This window comes from Drosophila innubila (assembly GCF_004354385.1).
Source record: "Drosophila innubila isolate TH190305 chromosome 3R unlocalized genomic scaffold, UK_Dinn_1.0 2_E_3R, whole genome shotgun sequence".
NCBI lineage: Eukaryota > Metazoa > Arthropoda > Insecta > Diptera > Drosophilidae > Drosophila > Drosophila innubila.
The window spans coordinates 30335875-30360061 of NW_022995380.1; the positions used below are offsets into that span (position 1 = coordinate 30335875).

General features: G+C 33.4%; 3 protein-coding genes and 1 non-coding gene across 4 annotated transcripts; 2 read left to right on the forward strand and 2 right to left on the reverse strand.

The window, feature by feature from the left end:
* Positions 1–12125: 12125 nt before the first annotated feature.
* LOC117790225 (DNA-directed RNA polymerase III subunit RPC3) lies at positions 12126–14717 on the reverse strand. The gene is made up of 6 exons (XM_034629573.1): positions 14360–14717; positions 13798–14299; positions 13253–13358; positions 12845–13194; positions 12621–12788; positions 12126–12553 (listed from the first exon to the last, which is right to left on the reverse strand). The coding sequence occupies exons 1-6, from the start codon at positions 14632–14634 to the stop codon at positions 12386–12388; spliced, it is 1569 nt and encodes a 522-aa protein (XP_034485464.1). The 5' UTR covers positions 14635–14717; the 3' UTR covers positions 12126–12385.
* A 236-nt stretch (positions 14718–14953) lies between these two features.
* LOC117792004 (F-box only protein 9) lies at positions 14954–17240 on the forward strand. The gene is made up of 3 exons (XM_034631951.1): positions 14954–15189; positions 15251–15955; positions 16523–17240. Exons 2-3 carry the CDS (start codon positions 15291–15293, stop codon positions 17160–17162), a joined length of 1305 nt encoding a protein of 434 aa, XP_034487842.1. The 5' UTR covers positions 14954–15189; positions 15251–15290; the 3' UTR covers positions 17163–17240.
* A 793-nt stretch (positions 17241–18033) lies between these two features.
* On the reverse strand, positions 18034–22479 carry LOC117791944 (programmed cell death protein 2-like). The gene is made up of 4 exons (XM_034631882.1): positions 22303–22479; positions 21267–21939; positions 19055–19469; positions 18034–18545 (listed from the first exon to the last, which is right to left on the reverse strand). Exons 1-4 carry the CDS (start codon positions 22408–22410, stop codon positions 18290–18292), a joined length of 1452 nt encoding a protein of 483 aa, XP_034487773.1. The 5' UTR covers positions 22411–22479; the 3' UTR covers positions 18034–18289.
* Positions 22480–23708: 1229 nt separating this feature from the next.
* On the forward strand, positions 23709–23903 carry LOC117793073. The gene has a single exon (XR_004618216.1). It is a non-coding gene; the product is annotated as a U2 spliceosomal RNA (small nuclear RNA).
* Positions 23904–24187: the final 284 nt, after the last annotated feature.

Below are 24187 nucleotides of genomic sequence, written 5' to 3' on the forward strand. Positions count from 1 at the left end.
TGGCATCCACACAGCTGAAATTAGTAATATCCACTTGGCATCCACATTTCCAACGTTTAGTCTTAATTGACATCCACAGCAGACTCACTTGGCATCCACACATGAACAAATGAAGCGTTGCATTTCATACTGTCAGCTGCAGAAATATTAAATATTTATATATTAAATAAATAATAATAATTAAAATATAATTAATACCACAAATTAAATTGATAATGCTGCTACATTTCTATACGTAAAGTAAGACAGGAAAGTGAAAATAAAAAGTCTCATATTTGTTTTGTTTTTTTTATTTTAAAAAATAGTTGAGCTCTATGGAAATTAATTTTCTTTTTCTTAACATTTTTTAAAAACCACGACCAGAATAATAAAATAAGAAATAAAAGAAAAACGCAAACAAAAGACATATTTTCTGCAAGTGAAATTTTTTATATTTTTGATTTTGTCAAAACATTTTCTTGACCAACTATATCCAGGAGTTTTCTTTAGTTGATATTCACACATTTGACAGTTGAAATCCACCGTGTGATTAATTTGGCATCCACAGAACAACTGTGATATTTTGACAGCTAGAAGCATTCCATTTAACGAGTTTCTACAGTACAGGGCATGTTAATTTTTATGTATTCACAATTTTTTTTGAGTTATTAAAACTTAACCTTTAATTTTTAAATATTTTATGTCTCTTTTGAGTACCCCAAAAATGATGCTCGGTTTTCTCTGACAATAAAAGCAGTTTCTGTGTGTGTGGGTATTTGTGTATGTGAGTGTGTGTGAGTGTGTGTATCATTGCAAGTCATACATATATGGCATATTGCTATGGCTAGTAACCTCTTGCACATAATACATAAGTTTATTAAATTTAAATTGGCTTAATTGACCCTCATTCGTTTTCCGTTGCCAGACAACAACAACAACAACAATTCTCTCTCGCTCTCTCTCTCTCTCTCTTTCTCTGTGTTTGTCGCTTGTTTGCCTTCATTGTGGAGGCATTCAAAGTCAATTGAATTTAAACGAATAAAAACTACACACACAATGTGTGTAACTGGGCAGGAATCTTATTGTTGCTACTGTTGCTATTGTTGTTGCTGTTGTCTCCATTTGATTGAGTACTTGTCCAAAAATATGCAACAAATTGTCGCTACAATTTGTATCGCATAAATTAAAATATAGATTAATAAGTAAGCACAAGCAACTATCCCAGAGAATACATAAATACACATTCAGAGAATACGAACTGCATCAATTGATAGCATTACTTATGACTAAGATCCATTTCCTGCCACCGAACAAAACTTAATTGAGTCATACACACACTCACACACAAACACACACACACACTTACATACAGATGCAGAAATAAAACTCAATCAGAAATTACAACTTAATTAAATGCAATTAAATTAAGGAAATTTCTATTAGAGCCTGACACTCTTAATTGAGTTTCTATTTAAATCAATTGCTATTTATCATCAACCTTTATCTAATATTTCTATTTGTTTCATTTGCTGAGCACTCGATTATATCGTATAAATTTAAGAAATGTTCTCTAAATTGACTTTGTATGAAAATAAATATATTGAAATATTATTCTTTTCATTTTTGTATGTTTTTATTGACGTTATTTAATTGAATTAGAGAATATTTAAATTAATGTTTAAGTCTGTTGCAGTTTGTCATAAATAAGTTTATATTCTTTTTTATACAGATTATTTAAAGCTTCTTGAAATATTCTTTGTTTAATGCATTGACCACATTTTATTGACTTTAGATATTTGTTTGTTAAGTATAAAGTTATGATATATAATCGTGAATAATATTTTCTATCTTTACGTTATTCAATAAAAATTTATTAAATTTATTTGTAGAAAATTTCAATTGTATTCAAATCTATTTTAGCTTAATATCGAGCTCTATTAAATATATTTCTAGCTAAAAGTTTTGTGGCATAGATAATAATATTAATATCGTTATTACTTTAAGAATTGTTAATTTAGAGCTGGGCACATTTAATTTAATTTACATTTAAATAAACTGCAGCTTATTTTTTAAGCTATGAATTCCTAGGTAAAATATTTAATTCAGACAAATTTATTTAAAAAATTTTTTTTTATATAAATTGATACATAGTTTTATCAAATGAAATTAAAAATGCTTGGATAATTTATCAAATCGTCGCCAATCTTCTAGCGTAATTAAAGAATAAATACAATTTAATTAAAGTCAATACAATCTTAAATAACTTTCTATATATATTTTTTTTATTATAAATATATAAACTACTTACCTTAGGATCATAACTTAACGATATACATATTTAAAGTAACACAAGTAAAGTATACTCTTGTATAATTTTAGAGACACTGCGCGAAACGAGGGAGAAGTGTGTTAAGCAGGAGGGAGAGTTGGGAGTGTGTGTGTGGGGGTGTGGGGAGGAGGGGGGAGGGGGGAGGGTACTTCCCAAGCTGTCGACGACAACGAGAACGAGAACGTTTGCCGATTATGATCTTTAGAGGGGTCTTAACCCCGCACGGAATATTGACCAATCGTAGGAGCAACGGCTGCTGGTGCCACAGTCTCAAATCTCAAATACAACACACAGTTAGTCAAGGAAGTATTTTGACAAAATCTAAAATGCACATATTTATTTTTCTATGATTCTATGAATGCAATATCATTTAATAATTTTTCAAATTTTAAATTTCCTTTTTTTTATTTTCTCATATTAATTATAAATATTAATTTTTAGTTTAACATATTTTTAAAAATTTAACTCAACTTTTCTTAGTTGGCATTAAATAAATAAATTAAATTTCATTTTAAGCGTAATTTAAATAAAATTTGTATCAAAAACAATGGCCAAAAACAAGGAAATAAGAAACAAACTAAAAATTTATAAAACTTTATTTTTTTGCCAAAAGAAATTGTGTTTAAATTTAGTTATTTGTACAAAAACTTGCTTGACTTACTGTATATACTCGTATATACATATATACAAAAATCTCACTGCATCTCTCTGTCTGTTTTTATATATATTTGAATATATAGATAGAGAGAAAATGTACTCAGCTGATATGTAAAGCACACTTGATATTATTTATTTAAATATAGTATGATTTAAGTACGACTCGTTGACCGTAGGTTTTCGAAATCTTCGGAAATTATTGTTGGACGCGGAGACAGCGAGAAAGCAGAGAACATTGTCGCTCGAGTGCGATTCTTCAACTGATTTGTGCAGCGATCGCTCGGACAGTCATTGGATTTTTGAAAATAACCATCAATTCATTACCGAGTCTCGATTCGTCACTGTGTGCGTGTGTGTGTGTGCGTGTGTGTGTGTGCGTGTGTGTGTGTGTCCGACACGCCGCCCTCATGCATGTGTCTGTAAGTATGTATTTCTCTGATGATGTACATCAACTTCAATTCCACAACAAAAAGAACTCAGACACACAACCCAGCCCAAAAACCCCTGCTCCGAACCGACCCTCGATCATTCTGGGCTCAGTCCACAGTTCTCAGTTCTCAATCCTCCGTTGTGATCCCGCAGTTGATTATTAACTAAGTCCCCGTCCAAATGTCCCGCATTTTATAGTTGTACTCGCCGTTTTTCCTCGCATTTCGTATGAGATTATTTTATCTCAATGCAGATTGTTACAATTTCTTTCAATCTTAAATCATCAACACAGTTTTGAGATTGCCTCAGATGCCGTGTGTATTTCTCGTAATACTCGTAACACTCTCGGATTAGGCTGTTCCCTTCAAAACTCACAAATCCCCTATAAAGTCCATATATATTTATTTATTGTATCTAATGCAATTTTGTCATTTGGCCCCGATGAGGGTCAATCGTAATGACACACTCAACATTTAATCAACTACACTCACTTTCAATCGTTTCCTTCTTGAATTCAATCAACTTATAATACCAATATTTTGAGAATATAAAATTCAAATTCAAAATTAAAATTTATTTCTCTACAAATATTATCAATCTACTTTAAATAGAGATCTTAGATGAAAGTAAATATCCTTTATCACATAATAAAAATTAGTCGCATTTTATCAAAATTATTAAAATGTTTCATTTAATTACCTGAAAGTTATTTATTAAAAAAAAACACGTAAAAACTTTAAAATCAACTTGAATACAAATTTCATAGTTCAATATTAAAAGTCTGAGAAAAAATAAACAACATTTTTTAAGATCAGAGTAACTGTTAGTCGAGCATAAAAAAAAATGTTAGTGTTATTCGATGTGGATTGAAATTGAAAATATTTTATGGAATTACAGTCATATTCTTAGAACTGTCATGTACTAAATGAAGCCCTAAATGAGTGGACAATGTAAACAGGGTATAAGTTTGAGTATACTCGTAATATAAGAATAACTGCCTTACATTTACATGCAAGTGAATACAAGTGAATGCATGTGAATATGTATCTAGAAATGAACTAAAATTATGACAGCTCTGGACATGTATTTTACTTAGTTGAGCAAAGTATTTCAATTAATTCAATTGCCAAGTAAATAAGTCGAGGAATCACTGACAGATCGTCGCAACGGCATTAATTTGGTCTCAAGTCTCTAGTGTGAATGTTGAATATGATTACAACGATTTGAATGCAAGTACACTCAGAAAAAAGGAGTAATATCAAGTGGGAAAGGCTATAGTCGAGATCCCGACCATAGGATACCCGTTACTTATTTCAATGTAAAGAAATTACTACCTAATAAAAACTACTGAATACTTTTAGGTGATTGTATTGAAATACTAACTTTATTAATAACTTTGGTTAGCTATTACTCCCGTTCTACAAGTCTGATCTTGCTGCGGTTAAGTGATATTTTAGATAAAATTACTAGATAGCGTTAATTACCACAAAAACTGTATTATCTTAAAAACTGTGGGTGTGGTGGTTTTTCGCGATTTGCGGGTGCGGAAGAGAGCGTGTCAAAGATTTTAAGCAAACTTAGCCTGCGTGAGATCTATATAAATCTGTGTGCCAAATTTGGTATCTCTATCTCTTGTAGTCTCTGAGATCTAGGTGCTCACACGGACGGACAGACGGATATGGCTATATCGAGTCGGCTGTTGATGCTGATCAAGAATATATATACTTTAGAGAGATGCCTCCTTCTCCCTGTTACATACATTCCAACGAATACAATATACCCTTTTACTTATTTTTTTAGTAGCGGGTATAAAAATAAATTCAGTCGTATTTGATTTTAACACAACATTAAAACAGATAACGTATTAAAACAAGGAAATCAAACCGAAGGTATTGTTGCTTCATCCTTTTTACGGTATAAGAAGTTGATTAAAAGTGAAAATTTGAGATTTTAAAATTTTCAAAATTTAAAAAAAAATCGAAACCAAGCTCCAGAGGAATACAAATTTATAAAACGATTTGAATCAAATTTAGATGCTGAATAAATTAAGAGGCCGAATCATGATCCAAATGATCTACACTTTTGACAAAGTTATGGAAGTAGGTCAGTCTTTGGATCTATTAACTTTATATGTCAAAATTATTGTTTAATTTAGCATAATTTTCTTCAAACAAAAATTTAAAGTTTTTTGTAGGTGCGCATAAGGTAAGTTTTTCTCAGAGTGTACAAGTATGTATATGTGAGATTCATTTGTGAGATGTGGCTTCCTTATTACGGACCGTACATGATTTAATAGATCTATGTGCCGACTGTACTTGAGACCTGAAAAGGCAACTTAAATAGCTCTGACTATGGCACAGCCATACACACATTTACACACACACACATATACATTTACACACATATATATATAGGCTTTTCGACTTTTACAAATAAGAGTTTAAAACGTGCCGCTTTCACCGCAAACCTATAAAAAGGCAACAACTTTTGGTTAAACCCTTTGCCCAATCCGAAATCCACTCAATTGTGGGGTATGCATCGATTTTCGCATACATTGTTATACAGGGTGTGGAGGGGATGCAGGAAGGTTGGATGGGTTCGCATACAAAGATTAAGGTGAAATCCACAAAATTTGGCGCAAATGAATTTTCTTTTTATGTTTTTTACACATCTTAAATTTTTTATTATTATGCCATCCTTTGTTGTACACATTTTCCGATCCTCATTCTATTACACTTAGCAATGGTTTCAGTTTCCATGTCCCCCCTACATCTTCCCTTTTCCTATTCCCTCCTTACAGTCTCCCATAACAGTTCGCCAACGAGTTTCCTATGCATGCGAATTGGAGAAATTTGCGTGCGTGTTTTGAATAAGAATTTGTTGCATATTTGCCAGCTCAAACTCGTTGCCACTCCCCCCGCCTTGCTCTTTTTTTGGCCAAATGAAAAAAAATAGACGTGCCTTGCTAGAAGGCCAAAAGCAGCTGCCAACGGGGCCAACAGGGCCAACAGAATGGCCAAGAGACAGGATGCGAGTTGGAGGCTGGAAACTGGCATTTGTGCGTCGTCGCGTCTATCTGCAGTTATTGCCTGTGTTAAGTAGACAACTAAGAGTGCTCAACTTGTAGATACCCTGTAAAAAACAAAAGGAATCTATAATCAAGCTGTAATGCGACTATTTTCTATTTCTGTTTAAAGCATATATATTAAATCAAGATAAGTTTACGGTAAGAAAAGTCTGCACGACCAACAGATACCCTGTAAACAACAAAAGATAATTATAAGCAAGCTGTAATGCGACTATTTTTCATCACAGTTTAAAGTATGCATATAAAATCAAAGTAAGCTTAAATTGGAAAAGTCTGCGCAACTAGCAGATACCCTATAAACAGCAAATGGCAGCAATAAGGAAAGTGACTATTTCCAGTTATAGCTATAAGTTTTGCATATGTAATACAAATAAACATACAATTAGAGACTACTCAACTGTAAGATACCCTGTAAACAGCAAAGGGATGCTGTAACCAAGCAGTAATGACACTATTTGCAGTTATACGTATAGAATTTGCATATGAAATCAAAGAAATAATACGATTGGGAATTGTTTGACTAGCAGATACCCTGTAATCAGTCAACAGTAAGCTATAAGCAACTCTATAACCTCTATAACCGATTTTCGCGGCTCTAGCTTCACATTTGTCTATATAACCAAAGTAAATATGCTATTGAAAGTGACTGATTTACTTAAAGATACCCTGTAAACAATAACGGAGAGCTATAATCAAGCAGTTGAACTGCTTCTTGCAGCTATAAATTGAATTTTTGTAGCTTATATGTAAACAAAAAATTACATCTGCCGATAAAGCAGACTATCCGAATAAAATATACCCTATAATGTCTAAAAGAAGCTGTAAAAGCTTAGTCCAAGCGTCTGTGTGCAGTCATAGGTAGTGGTAAGTAAAAAGCAAACAATTTTAAGAGAAATATGATCAGCTGTATAAGACAGATCGACTAAAAAATACCCTGTATGTAGTAGCTGATATGTGGAATGGATTGTAGTTTTATTTGTAATTAAACAAATATAATAGATCTGTAGAATGTATATGAAAAATTTAGTGAGTAAGTGGGAAAAAACTGCTCGACTTATACATACCCTGTAAGCACTGATAGTCACAGTAAAATCTTAAAATATATGCAATAATTGTTAAGTTAATTATAAGCAATGTAACATCTACTCTATAAAAACGAAAACTTCTTCGGTTGCCACACAATTAAGATACAGGGTATTCGAGAGCAGTGAATTCCCCTGTTGCGTATGAATATTTTTTTTTGGCTTCTCCACTGAAGTAGAAAACATTTTCGCTTTGGGTAAATGTGATTTATATTGATTGTAATCGTGGGAGTGGGAAAGCATCTAACTACAATGTGAGTACAACGAGGTGGAGGGGGAGAAGGAGCAATATCAGGATAGGAAAGAAAGGGAGAGAGCAAGAGAAGGTGATGCGGGTATCAGAGAGCAAATGGGGTACGACAACGATGTCAGCTAACCCAAGAAACCAATTTGCAGATGATAGATTGAAAGGTATATCGATATGCAGCATGTAGATAAGCTCTAGACAGAAAAGTACTTGTACTTCCCATTGAGATGTTACATCGTCATCTCCTTCTGGTATCTATAACTCTATAAACTCTATGACTATGTCGAGACTATGTCGAATGTGCGGAAATCCAGCAAATGCAGGCCTTTCTCTGGCACTTTGACTATGAAAACCGCATTAAGGCAAAATGAGCAGGAGTGAGTGAGAGAGAGAGAGAGTGTAAAAGAGAGAGACAGAGAGAGAGAGAGATACAGACAGAGTGAGAGTGAGAGAGGGGAAAAGAGATACTGCAACCACTATTTAGCATTCAAAATGCGCAAAATGTTGGTTTTTTAGCCTATTTATAGCTAGAACTAACTATTTTGGAGATAAAAATCTGGAAAATTTAAGGAAAACGAAAATTTGAGCTATTTTCTAATTAAGAAAATAAACCTATTCAATTACTTATTTATTTATTTTTTTATTAAATTATGAAGAAAATAAACCTATTTATTCAATTACTTATTTATTTATTTTTTTTATTAAATTATTAAGTTTATTTTATATTTATTTAATATATTTATTTGGACCAAAAACAGTCGACACAATTGTTTAGTATCTAAAATAATAATTAAAATGTATAGTATATATTATATACACTAGCTAAACCCAATAAGTATATGTAAATTTAAAATTTTATTCAGAAAAAATATAATATATATATAAAATGTCAGGGGAAAATAATAAATGTATTTAATACAACATTTGTGACAAGGATTAAAGAAAATCCACAAACATCCTCGGACAGACAGTAAAAATATGTTTTAATATTTAAATAAAAATAAATTTTATGAATATACGATTTTGCTATGACAAACTTTAGTTTGCTACTCTAAGAAAAAATTATACAGTCAAATTTTATACAAGGGTCTTAAGATTTCGAAATTACGGAGCTAAAAACCCACTTGCTCCCAAAAAAAATAATGATCAAATGTAGAAATTGCAATGATTTTTAGTTAAATGCAATCATTAAATTTTTAATGCTTTTCAAATAAAAAGATCTCAAGCAGAAGTTAAAAATATAATCAAAGGCATACATAAAAAGTAACTGGCTTAATGTGTATTTTGTATTTCCGGTATTTACATATTTTAAAAATACCAAAATATACAATATGGTAAGTACCAAGCAGTAAAAAAATGTTGTTTTTTTAATTTACTACTTCATTACTATACTTCATTTAATCATAATTAGCTATTTACTTTTGAAGCTAGAAATATAAGCTGATTTAGTACTTAAAATGCTGGCAACACTGCCGCAGCATAAGGCATGAGGGATGTGGCATGTGGCATGAGGCAGCATCTCGACCGTCATATCTTTCTTGCAACGCTCGTGCATCAAATGGATTTTGAGTGGCATTTTTTGGCTTTGGGCTGCCACGAATTTGGTTTTGTTTGACGCGTTGCATGCAACAACAGCAGCGGCGACCACAACGACAACAATGTGCCTCAGTTCGTGTCAAGGACTTGAACCCTTATTTTTGTGTGTTGTTAATTTTTTTTTTAATTCTAATTAGGTTGCAACACGTTTGTACGTGCCAAAATGTGTCTCAAGAAAGGGAAAGGCAACGCCTAATTGCCACAATATTATGGCCAAAGGTTAAGTCAACCCCATCCCCCTCCACTCCTTACCCCTTTACAAAAACCCACCGCCCTTAATGCTCTCACATGTCCACATAAATCACACGCCCCTTTGCAGTTTGAGGCAATTTGTCAAACTTTGTGATTAACATAAAACCCAAAACCGCAATATCCACTGCCAAGATTGTTAATAATGTTACACCGGCATCCAAAAGCATCAATCTGTCGGTCCACCTGCCCACCTGTCGTATACGTATTCCACAATTTACTCCCACTAACAAAATAAATACGTTGAAGATGACATATGATTCGACTTTTGCGAATACGTTCCTCCTTTTAGACCCGAATGATAAAACTGCCTGCAACAAAAAAAAAATAGACACACACAAATATTTCCGCTTACAACGAACATTTATTTATGTGTATATCCTGTTTCGGGATATCTGTAGAATGAGATGTTGATGTTGAGGCTTGAGGGAAAAACGGAAACGATAGGCTTTTGTCCATTGCACAGTGGGCATTAGATCGCGTTATATTCCTTTGGCAAGAGTCATTTAAATTTTTGTCATACTTAATATATAAAATAAACAAATAATATTTTTTTAGACACTGGTTATACATACAAATTTTGAGAAATCAGAGTGATTTTTTTTTCATTTATTTTGGTGTAAGAAAGTTTAAAGAAAACTTTCATAAACTTTCATATAATTGCATAATAAGTTTGTTTTTATTTAATAATCTTTTTTTAAGTAAAATTTTAAATTAAATGTAAAAAATGATTTTTTTATATTAAAAAGAACTTTAATTTGTTTCTTAAATCTTATTTTTTCTAATTTTATATAGTTATACAAATTTATATATTTTATCAATGTCGACTAAAAACAGAGAGTAAAAATAGTTTTAGAACTTGAATATAATTATAAAATGAAGTATCTAAATTAAGAATTTTATTTTCTTGCTGAGAATATTAAAAGGTAAGCCAAAATGTTTAGTACAATTTTAAAATTTATTATTATTTAATAATTTATTTTTTAAAAATTGTTTTACCAATATTTTTTGGAAAATAAAGTTATTAATTAGTGCGCGCTGGGATAAGCAAAATGACCACTGTGCATTGAGGTGTTTATTTAAGGCTCTGTCTTGCTCCGTCATTATGAAGGACATCATTCAACCAGTTGAGTGCCGTCGTCTGCCCGCAAAAGAAATTCCCATTTTTTCTGTGTGTGTGTTGGCCCTAATTTGTACACACACATGTATAAATGCGTGTTATTCCCCCCTCCCGCTGCCTTACGCCTTCTTAATGCGAAGCTACTTATGCAAATAAACATAGGGTGTGTGCGTGTATGCGTGTGTGCGTGTATGCGTGTGTGCGTGTATGCGTGTGTGCGTGTGTGTGGGCGTTACCCATTTGCAAGGCGCCAAAAGGGGTGGCAAGCGTTGAGAAGAAGAAAAAAGGGGGAGAAGTCTTGGGCTTTGAATTGTTGTACACAGCAACACATATGGAAATACGATATTGTTAATTAATTTACGCTTTTATTGCTCTTCTTGCCTTTTTACTCAGCAAATTTTGTTAAACTGCCCTCGCCTGATGCCGTTACCCATATCAAAAGGGGAAGATTATGCCTGGGGGTCAAATGTCATATGTCATATGTGAAAAATGAAGTAAATCAAATGCTTGTTAACAAGCTGACGTATCTGAAAATGGGTTTTCTATTTAAATAAATTGGAAACTGTACAGGCAACAAGTGTACAAATTATAATAATAAAACTATATATTTCTAATAATGTAAGCAATTAAAATAAACTTTAAAGTGAAGAGCATTAAATTGTTTGTTTTATTTATTTGATTTATTTATAGTTTAGTTGAATTCATATTGCTTAAAATTGTAAATAATTTGTGCAACATATTTATAGTACAAATGTAATATTACAAAGATTTTTAACTCTTAAACTTTTATATGCGTATTTTGGTCTTACATTTTCATAATCAAATTTAAATTCAAATTTGAAGTTAAAGACATTGCAGCCACATCTCGCTGTAGTTTAAGTGCTGCCAGACTTAACAAAATTAAAGACATGAGCGAAAGCAAAAGCTAAATTACATGAATCCTATTTGAGGCTGGGCAAACTAAAGCTCAGTGCTATGACAACGTCTCAGCTAGATCTAAAAGGGCAAAAGAATTTCGTATCACGTAAATAACGGTTCCTGGTACATTTAGAGCATAGTACTAAATTTGTACTAAATATGTACCACATGTGTACTAAATATGTACCAAACGTGTCCGCACTAAATGCATGCCAAATTTACTAATAAAAATTTCAAAACTTAAAGAATTAAAAAGAGTAACAAATACTAGTGCTATAAACAAGCAAAAGCTGAATGCTGATATGAAAATTATCAACTTTATCCAAAAACCAAAAAAAAAGTGTAGACTTCAGAGTAAATGAACTAAAGCTAAAGGCTGTAAGAAAACTACCTGATTTGATCTAAAAAGCAAAGACAAACTAAAGGCTTCATTCTTTGTACAAAATGTGTACTAATTGTGTCCGCACTAAAAAAATACAATCGAATCTTATTTGTTAATTAGCAATAATTTTTGAATTCGAAATTTAATAAAATAAAGATCAATTTGTGTATGAATGCTGGGAGTTTGTTGTGCCTCCGTGGGGAGGAAAAAATTGTACAATTCTAGCTTTAAAATTATAGAAATTTGAAAAATATGATTATTTTTGTAAATTGATCAAAATTAAGTTCCATTGATTTGGAATAACAACTTTTATTTAAACTTTTGTATGCCCGTTGGCAGAGTCGTGCAATGGTGTTGATACATTTGCAACAGAAATATCGTGTCGTCTAAGGTGAGTTCAGCCTTTGATAATGTTTTAATGCGATGTTTGACCTTATTGAGAATTTCACATTCGGGAGGCGTAAATGTTTCCGCAATCTGCAAGTAATAAAATGTAATTTATAGATTTGAGAACAATTTTATCAGAGAGAGAAGAGTTAATCACCTCCGCGATATAGTCTTCCGATTCTCCACGCTCTTTCATAGCTATAACAATGCTGTCGAGTCTTTGGGATTTCTCAATGAGTCCCTTATGCTCACTTTTCTCAAAGTTCGAGCGCCTTATGATATTGTAAAGCGCCTTGAAGCAAATGTCCAGCAACATTCTCACAGTCTAAACAAGAGAATTATTTAAAATATCACTTAATTTTCATTGAATTATAGTCCTACATCCTTTTCCTTGATTTGGAATAGATAAAATGCCTTGGCCGGTCCACTTCCTCCTCCTCCAGGTTTCTTAATACATTTCACATGTATAAACTGTTCTTGGAACAGATTGTAGGCCAGAGATTTGGCCTCCTTTGCCGGTATCATTGCCTCCTTTTGCAGATCCTCCTGCTCGATGTACTTCTTAAAGCGTATTACACGAAAAATACGCGTTGACTTCGATCCAAAGCGTTCAGTGATAACAGACTCTACACAGGCGAAGGCCAAGGATTCAAATGAACGCTCCAAGTCCACCACATACTGACCACCTCCCATGTCGCCCACTTTGCGCAGAAAACCCAGGGAATCATCCGCTGTAATAAATTGAAACTGTTTATAAGGGATGCTTTTATTTACTTAGGAAATTCTTACTTATTAAACTGATATATTGATCCAGATGCTTCATTAAATCCAGATTATTTGATTTCCGCTCAATTGCCTGTTTTATCTCAACAAAGGTAACGTGATTGGAGGCTTTCTGTAAGGTTAAAAAATTAAAAAATATAAGATACAATACAGATAAAATTTAAATTTAGTAAAAAAAACATTCCGATTAAAAATCGGTCAAGTTAAGACAGTTTGTAGTTGGTCAGTTTTTGGATCTAGCAACTTTACCAACTTTAGCCTTACCATCAAAATTAAATTCTGGCGATGGTGTTCGAAAAAATAAATTTTCTTAAAGCACGAAATTTAAAAAAAAAAAAATCGAAACCAAGGGGAAAAATTTTCTTGCACGAAATAAAAAAAATTAAGTTGCAGAATAAATCTAGAGAACAATCTATGATCATAATGACATTCTGTGGTCAGTTTTAATATGATTTAAAAAAATTCAATTTAAAGATTTAATTTGTTTTTTGATTGAATTTTTAAACCTATAACTCTACTCCTATTTTTATGAAATTTGTTGCAAAACTCACCCGTTGCCAAGGATCTGTTGTATTGTACATTAAGTTTAATATAAAACGAAAGCATTCGGCGGCATTATCGCCCAGTTTGCGCTCAATGGCCAGCGTCATGAGATCATCCCGGAATTCCTGATGGAATCGATCATAGTTAAGGTTCCAGATCATGGCTGCATCGGGAGCACTCGACAATGGGGATTCCCCGCTGCGTATCTTGGCCAACAGCTGCAGATCAATGTTGGGCGGCACAAAGTAGTCACATTCGTTCCTCAGGAACTTGGGCACCAACTCATCCTGCTCCTCGCCAGTTATCAGCTCCGGCGTCTTTATAATATAATGATCCGCAATCATTTTAATAAATGTATCCCGATAGATTTCGGCACTTTCGCCTTTGTTTTCGTTGTCATTAAGACATTTTAGGAGCACAGCTGTCGCTGATTCCGAACCAGAATTTAAAAGCTCCTCGGCAATGGATGCACCCATATTGCCATACTTGGTCTGCACCAGGTGTATATAGCTATAAGCAAATCGGGATTAGTTGTCAACTCTCCACTCTCAAAATGCACTTGATATTCACCGTGAATAACGCAGCAGACAGATGACATCTTCCCTTCTTAGCGAATATTCGGGAAGATATGAATTGCTCTTGGATGGCTCAAAGTTAACCAGCCGGAATTTAATTAACACCGCCAAAGCGAGTCCAACTTCCTTTCGCGGAAAATTCGTGCTGCTCACAATTTGTGACAATGTGCGCGTGGTTGCTGAGAATAAACAATCGGCCACCGATTGCACAACTTTGCCAAAACACTGCTCCAGTATCGCGGAGCACAAGTGCGCGTAGTCTGCAGACATTATTAACTCCTATCAGTTATTACTATATTAATTATTATTCACAAAATTGCTAAGCAAAATTAAAAATAACAAAATAACAACTTGTGCTGTTGCCACCTGGCGGCTTCCTTAAGCCGAGGGTTGCCCATCGTTTAAAAATTTCCGATCTGGTTTGATTTCTTGTACCTCGATAGTGCACTTAAAAACTATTTAAAGTGCTGTAAAACGCCACATTTCGATAGTGTTAGTGCTGTTAACTTTACAGCTGACTTTATCGACCATTTCTATATGAAATGGCCAGATTTGACAGAAAAAAGCTGTTCGGGCAACACTGGTTGATAAAAAACATTGCGCAGCAAAAATAGTAAATAATACTGCAAACTGTGTAGGGAATCTACTGCCAAATAAAACTTAGCAGCCTGATAAATTGCCCATGCAACGTGACACAGCTTTTAAGTCCATGGGTAGAAGGGAGAGCGGCCGTTATCAACAATTCGCACGTCCATTTATTATAGTATCTGAGTTGTCGTTGCATTTGGATTTAGTTTAACTTGAAAACTAATTTTGTAATTGCAGGTTAGAAATTGCGTCCATTAAAACAAGAGACAATTTGGTTACAATTGATATTTTATTTTAGCTATAATTCGCATTATATCCACGTATAAACAATTGTAAATATGGACGACACGGATTCTTCAGCGGATTACAAGAACAGCGTGCTCGATGAGTTTCGTGTAAACTGGCAGCGTGAATTGCAGGTACAAAATGAAGCAGTGCAGCAATCAGTGCAAGTGGAGCAGACGACGCCAGGATTACATGACATTGAGGCACAGGCCAAGGCCGAGAGTTTTTATCGCACCGCCGTTGATCTGGAGCAGCGGGGCAAAGTGTACGATGCACTTGCATTTTATCGCAAAGCAACACAAATTGTACCTGATATCGAATTTAAATTTTACGAGCAACAAAAACAGCTCAATTACGATGCCAACAAAATGTTGCACAATTTACCCAACGATTTTAACAAGCAACTTGATTTGTCCACAAATGATAACAAGGAGGATATTCAGTTAATCGCTGGCTTGTACGAAAAGTTCCAAAGTGATCTTTCCAGCGAGGAGATTTATGCGGGAAAAATGTTAATCAACAGTCGCGATGCAAGTGTCATATCAACCAGCCATAATACGCACATTTCCGATCTGCCGCCTGAGATTGTTATGCATATATTACGCTGGGTTGTGTCCTCCCAGTTGGATATGGTATCCCTCGAACAGTTCTCCGCCGTCTGCAAGGGCTGCTACATTTATGGACGCGACGAGGAACTCTGGCGATTGGCATGTGTCAAGTGAGTAGAGATATTGGAATATTTTGACAAGAGTTATAGAAACAAATTCAAAAAAAACAATATAAAACCGGAAATTTAAATCAGAACCATTCGCAACACAATAATTATAATATAGAAACATCATTAATATTTTGGAAAAAAAAGTTTTGAATTTTGGGATTCTAGTTAAATATTTTTCCAAATTTTATTTATTTTTATTAATTGTCCACTAGATCAGTTGACCTAGTGATATTCAAAATGTATTATAAAGTAAGATTAAGACTTTTTTTTGTCTGTTGCGAAATTTTAATAAATATTAAATAATTTAAAAATATTACAATTTACAAAAAAGTTTTTCCCAACTTTCTTTTGAATTTTCTTAATTTCCACATTCCATATGCTGATTAACTAATAACAAGTTGCCTATTTAAGAATATTACCAATTTTTCGTTCACAACTTTTATTCTAATTATCTTTATTATAAGTTTTTTAATTATGTTTTTTGCATTATTTGTTTTCCACTATTTTGATATTCTTGCTATTATATGTTTTAGATATGGAATAATGTATAATCACTTGCCTTTCCAGGGTATGGGGCCACAATGTGGGAACTTTGGATGGCACGGAAGACGGCTTGAGTTACGGCAGCTGGCGTGAGATGTTTATACGGCGTGACAGGGTGCTCTTTAGTGGATGTTACATCAGTAAAACAACCTATTTACGCATGGGTGAAAACAGTTTTCAGGATCAGTTCTATCGACCATTGCAGCTGGTTGAATATTATCGTTATATACGCTTTCTGCCCGATGGAAAGGTGCTGATGGTTACCAGTGCCGATGAGCCGGCACAGGGAGTTAATAAGCTAAAGCAACTATATACAAGTCGTCCAGATGTGCTACGTGGTCGTTATCGTTTGTTTGGCAACATTGTTACCCTAATCCTACAGAAATCACAGTCGTCGAGGCCAACGGTGCAGCGACATCGACGTGGCAGCATTATGCCCGGAGATGAAGAATCCAACAACTCGCAATATGTGATAGAACTGCGGATCATGAATACGGCCAAGCGGCAATTTGGACAATTGGTCTGGACCAAGTACACATTGGTGCAGAGGCGCAACAAGATTGAGACTAGCTCGGAATTCGATCTGACAGTCGCCAAGTATCCGCCGTTGTGGTTCTCGCCAGTGAAGAGCTATCATCTGGATGCGGATGCACCATTGACCTAAGATCCCGGAACACAATTTTAAAAATGAAGATTGTTTGTTGATTTGAATTAAAAAATAAAAACTATTTTTAGATCTGTACAATACAATTTTAATTTTTGTTTAAAAGTCATAGAATCACATTTATTTTAATACTTGTATAGTAAAAATATATTAAAAAATTTAATTTTTATAATAAAAACTTTAAATAAATATTGAATGCACATACAAAAATATAATCAAAAATGTATTTTAGTATTATTAGAATTTGCATACAATTTTTTACTACAAAAAAAAAAATGCTAACAAAATTTTAATAATTAACCTAATAAGTAAAACAAATGCAAAATAAGAGTTGTTCTATAATTTTTAAATAAAAGTGTAGTAATTTCATAATTTGTTTATTATTGATAAAAAAAATAAGGTGTAAAATTTGTTTTTATAATGAAAATTGAAAATAACAATTTTATGATTTTGCCGATTTTTCTACAAATATTTTCTTATTAATTTTTTTTGTTGCATTGAACAATACAATTATAAAATAATTCAATTCAAAGTTTTATTTCAAAATCATAGAATACATCTTGGTTTTTATTTTTATAGTTAAAATAAAAAATGGTTGTTATTATAATTATTACAGAACATATTTAATATGTTAATATATTTTATATGAATATTCTATGATTTTTAAATAAAAATTTTAATTTAGTTATTTCATAACTTTTTTAATATAGATAAAAAGTAAGAGTTAAAATTTGTTGTTATGATAAAAATTGCAAATAAAGTTTTAAGATTTTGCCGTTTATTCAAATATTTTCTGTGGGTTTGGTTATTTTTAAATTTAACCACCTTATTTTTGACCCTTAAGATCCTTGAGTAAATAAAACACATTGCATAGCTTTTCTCTAATTAAAAGTTTTCATTTTCTTTGTTTTGTTAAATATGTGAATGGAAATAACGAGTCTTTAGCAACTATGCATCATTAATTGGCATTTTGCTGTCTAAAAGCGTACAACGTTCTTAATAACTAGAGCATAAAATCATTCTAGGACAAAGTGAGAAAGCTTAGCTTTTCATTTTCTAAGTTAATGCAAAATTTGCGATTGAAATAGATACATATATAGATGTATGTGTATATATTCGTTTTGCATCTATGTTTCGGACTGGACAACAACGTGCTCATAGCGCATCTGATCGGGCGTATCCCAGCAGCTCTTTAAACAAGTAAAGACTAAAGCATTGCCGTATTCAATTGGCGCATTGCAGGAATTCTGTTGAAACCTGAGCTTTGGGATCAACGTGGGCAGCAGCTGCACCTCACAGATGGTTTCTCCCTTGCAGTTTGGACACTTGGGCAGCGGTTCATTCAACGGAGCCACCAGAAGCGGATGCGCATCCCTAGAATATCTGCAAAAAATTTAAGGATATTAAGAAAGTAATTCAAAACATATACTGTATAATTCGCTTAATTGCACCATTAATAAAAAAATTAATAATTTAAATTACCAATAATTGCAAATTTTTCATATTTTCTCAGTTTGCTGGTCTTATTATTAAAAAACTTTGATATTAATTGGTTGAATAAAATGCCCAAAATTGGCAAAAAATTCTACTTATGTACTATAAACATTAATTAAATTACATTACAAATAATATTAAATTTTTTTAAATTTAAAAATGTTATACTTAATTCTATTTATGAATTGGAAAAGTTTTTTTTTATGAAATCTTGAAGAGCTGTATTTTTGTCTTTTAATAAATACCACCGATAACTTATATTCTAAATTTGAATTTAATAAATCCGAAAAATAATAGCTATGTATGACTTTGATTTAATTACTCAACAAAAATAATTGTTATATTTAGGACTTTTATTTTAATTTTTAATTAAAAGACAAAGACCATCAATTGCTTACCTTAATAGCTGTCCTGGATTCTGCTGTATGGTTGTGATGAAGTTGTGGAACACCACATCACCATGGGCGGGCAACGCCTTCTCGTATGCTTCCGGTTGTTCACCACATGCTTCCTTGCCGCCGGCAGATGAGGCGGATGCAACAGGTGAACGCGCTGGATTCTCATCCTGCAACTTGTACTCCTGATAGAGATCGCGTATGTGATCCATTGAGAGCAGGCCACCATAGTTTTCATACTCCTCCTGCTTCGCATTCGTCTCCACATCCACTGCAATGTAGAGCGACTTGAGTGTGAGATCCTTGATCTGGGAGAGCGGTCCCAACGTGGCTGGCAATGAGGTATGCTTCAGCAGCGCAATCAGATCCCGCTCCGGTTTCTTTGGTGTATCCACTAGCACGACATCCGTCTCGGGACCTGCGATTAAATCAAATTTAAAGTGTTGTTTTATGCTAATTATGATATTATGAGTTAATTAAGAGTGAAAACTTGAGATTTAAAATTTAAAATTTTCTAAAATCCTAAGGGGGGACCCTATGCTTTGAAAACAAAACCAAGATCTAGAGGGGAAATAATTTTTTTTTAAAATAAATTTAGTTTGAATACAGAATGAATTTAGAGACCGAATCATGATTAAAATGATATTCCGTTTGAAAATCGGATCAGTTTTGACAAAGTTATGGCAGTTTGAAGTCGGTCACATCCTTGACCAAGCAACTTTACAAGTCAAAATTTTTGTCCAATTCGACATGATTTTTTACAAAAAAATGAAAGGTCCCAGAATCAAATTTAAAGTGTTGTTTTATACTAATTACGATATAAGGAGTTGTTTAAAAGTGAAAACTTGCGATTTAAAATTTTGAATTTTCGAAAATCCAAAGGGGGGACCCTATGCTTTGAAAACAAAACCAAGATCTAGAGGGGAAATAATTTTTTTTTTAAATAAATTTAGTTTGAATACAGAATGAATTTAGAGACCGAATCATGATTAAAATGACATTCCGTTTGAAAATCGGATCAGTTTTGACAAAGTTATGGCAGTTTGAAGTCGGTGAAATCCTTGACCAAGCAACTTTACAAGTCAAAATTTTTGTCTAATTTGACATGATTTTTTACAGAAAAATGAAACTCGTCAAAATCAAATTTAAAGTGTTGTTTTATACTAATTACGATATAAGGAGTTGTTTAAAAGTGAAAGCTTGCGATTTAAAATTTTGAATTTTCGAAAATCCAAAGGGGGGACCCTATGCTTTGAAAACAAAACCAACATCTAGAGGGGAAATAATTTTTTTTTTTTAATAAATTTAATTTAAGTGCAGAATGAATTTAGGGGCCGAATCATGATTAAAATGATATTCCGTTTGAAAATCGGATCAGTTTTGACAAAGTTATGGCAGTTTAAAGTCGGTCACATCCTTGACCAAGCAACTTTACAAGTCAAAATTTTTGTCTAATTTGACATGATTTTTTACAGAAAAATGAAACTCGTCAAAATCAAATTTAAAGTGTTGTTTTATACTAATTACGATATAAGGAGTTGTTTAAAAGTGAAAACTTGCGATTTAAAATTTTGAATTTTCGAAAATCCAAAGGGGGGACCCTATGCTTTGAAAACAAAACCAAGATCTAGAGGGGAAATAATTTTTTTTTTTTAATAAATTTAATTTGAGTGCAGAATGAATTTAGGGGCCGAATCATGATTAAAATGATATTCCGTTTGAAAATCGGATCTGTTTTGACAAAGTTATGGCAGTTTGAAGTCGGTCACATCCTTGACCAAGCAACTTTACAAGTCAAAATTTTTGTCCAATTCGGCATGATTTTTTACAAAAAAATGAAAGGTCCCAGAATCAAATTTAAAGTGTTGTTTTATGCTAATTTTGATATAATGAGTTGATTAAAAGTAAAAATTTGAGATTTAAAATTTTGAAATTTCAAAATTTTAAAGGGGGGACCCTTAGCAGGGTGGTTGAAAAAATTAAATTTCCTAAATGCACAAAATTTGACTTCCGCCTAATCGCAATTTTCAAATTTTTTCTAGCAGAAAGAAGATATTGAACAAATTAGGTACCGAAATAAAAAGCTGAACTCCCACCTTAATATAATTTTTACCATGAAATACACCACCTTGTTAATAATTTGACTATAGGTGCAATCGAAATAAAATCATTGTTTATCGAAATAGGTATTTTTTGGAAATATCTAAAGGGTTACCTTCAATCTCTGCACAAATTGTTGCAGTTGCTGCCGCTCCTCCAGGTGCTCCTCCTGCTGCATCTGCACTTGCTGTGGAAACAACAGCAGCTGCACAATTCGCATTCGGATCCTCTGCGAGTTGCTCCGGCGTATTCATGTCGATCTGAATTGAATTGAAGCCACAGAGTAAATCATTTTCCACCGAGGTACTCTCATCATCATCATCCTCATCATTTAGTTTAGCCACTTCAGGGAAATCCTCATCAGCAGCTGGCAATAATAGATTCGGTCTTAAATTGCCATTTCGCTCGTTCTGCTCATCATCGGCGGTCAGATCCATGGCCTCGATCTCTGCCACAATCTCTGGTTCCCCCCAGCTGCCCCAATCGTCGGCTCCATTGCACCAGTTTACCTTTTGTTGTTGTTTGTTCTTTTTCTTCTGTTGTTGTTGTTTGTTTACCATTTTGGGTGACTGTTCACTGATAACATCAAACTGATTGTCCAGATGCTGAGTGCGTACACAGACCCAACTTTTGGAATTCTGTGAGCAAGCTGGACTCACACAGGCGAATACATAGAGATTGCGATGGAACTGGGAGCGATCCAGGGGTGCATACATCTGCACGAGTAAGGGACGCATCATGCCGCACAATGGGCAAACGGGCACGGTTACTTCATGTCTCGGCCAATTCTATTGGTAAAAAATCAATTTTAATTATATTGTGTCTCTGGGAGACACACACACACGCACGCATATGAATGCGGCTCTGTTGTGTGTGTGTGTGTATGTGTGTGCAGTGCTGAGCAGCATTTGCATTTGCTGTGACAGTTCACAAGCATTTTATTTACTTATATATTTAGTAAATCAATAACAGTCGAATTTATGTAAATAATATGCTCTAGATTTTTATATTTATACATATTTACATGCATACATACATTTAACAATTTTATATGTAAATAAATACACATTTCTATTGCATTTATTCACTGTCACTGTTTTCCTTAGAAAAAATCACAATCACTGCTCATCACTTATCACTTTTGTACTTACTGGAGTGCCACCGATTTTGTTGGTGCAACTATTGAGAAATGCAGCCTGTTTAGCTGTAATTTCCTCATCCTCGTAGCCTAAATACACCGTGGATTTATTCTTTGCCATTTTTGCATCTTTTAAAACGTCTGCAGTTGAACAAACTAAACGTTTTTCACACGCCGCGACTTTATTTAGGGTTGTTGACAAAAAATATTAATATATCGATAGAGCACTTTTTGCGATAGACTCTTTTTGTGAACGATATTTTTTATATCTGACGATATTTTTATTTCTATTATATGCATTATTTTAAAACAGTTTTAACCATTTCTGAGTATCTAGAAAGATATGGGGAGCGGGGTGTTCTTTGGAGCCTTGTTTTCTAAAAATGTTGTATTTTTTGTTATACATTACTATGATATTTAATAATAATGAAAATCTGATTTAAATATGGTAGTCACTTTTTATCAACATATTTCTGTTCCTACTCCAACCCCCCCCAATCAAAAGCCCCAAATCCCTACTAACAATATAGTTTTTAGTATTACAAAACATTAATATTTTGAAGCGGATTTATGTTTTGTACTTACGTTGAATTGCATATTTTGGGTCCTCCCCCGTTTTGCCCCACTCACACTACCCCCAACACCCACGCAACTAACATCCCCATTTCATATTAATGTTAAGTAATGCTTTAATTTTTAAATAAATTAATTTTTGTTGTATCGAAAATACTGATAGTTTAAAGCTAAAAACTCTTTCAATATGTTGAAATCAATGTATTGTACCCGATTTTTGTGATCCCGCACAAACCAGCATGCTCCACCTCCACAACCCCCAAGCCCCCACCACAACCCCATTGGATCTTGTTATTATTTATTATTATTATTTATTTTAGTACCAAATATAACGATAATTACAATTTCTTAATGTTGAACTAAATTTATGACAACCGATTTTTGTGTCGCTCCACCTACCGTTCTGACCTACCCCCACCACCACCCCCACAACCCCAATGGATATTATTATTATTTATTGCAATATTTATTAAATTCATTTGTTGTTAGTACAGAACATACCGAAACATAACAATTTTTATTACATGTTGAAATGAATTGATGGCAACCGATTTTTTTGGTCTCCGACCTACACCATCTCAACCCCCACTCCCACCACCCCTACCCCCACTGTCACCCGCACACAATTAAATATTAATTATAAATTTCTTTTTACTTTTGTTTCTATTATAAAATGTTTTGTAAAATATCGATATGTTGCGATAGTTGGCATGACGCGTTTCCCAACACTACGTATGGTATGGCGTGTTGTGGAGCACTGTTTTGTTTCTCATGTTGTGTCCGACCAATTCTCAACTAGTTCTAGCTCCCCATTAATGTAGTGGGGCTCGTTTTTCTGTTAAAGTTATCGCTTCTCGGCCTTTTGGCTAAGATCAAAGTGTAGTATCTGTTCTTATCAGCTTAACATCTGATAGTTTCTCCATTGGAGAACAACAAATGTTAAACTGATTTTTGGAAATAGACGGAGTGCTAGGAGCTTGCTCCACCTCTGTCGCGGGTTGGCCCGGTATTGCAGTACCGCCGGGATTCGGCCCAACTAAATAATAAATATAAAACTATAATTAGTTATTATTTAAGTTAAATCTGATTTCCATTAAAATTTGGATTCATACCTAACTTGTGGTATATCGGAGTAGGGGGTCAAGAAAATTGACTGCCACTGCAGAAATCTTCAAACATTCATAACTTTGTGAAAACTCAACCGATTTCCATGCGAAATATCTTTTTTAAAATGATTTGATCTCAATATGCACTTTACATTTAAACTTTATTAATTTTGCCCAAAAAAAAAAAAAAAATTTTTCCCGACCATTACTTGTTACCCT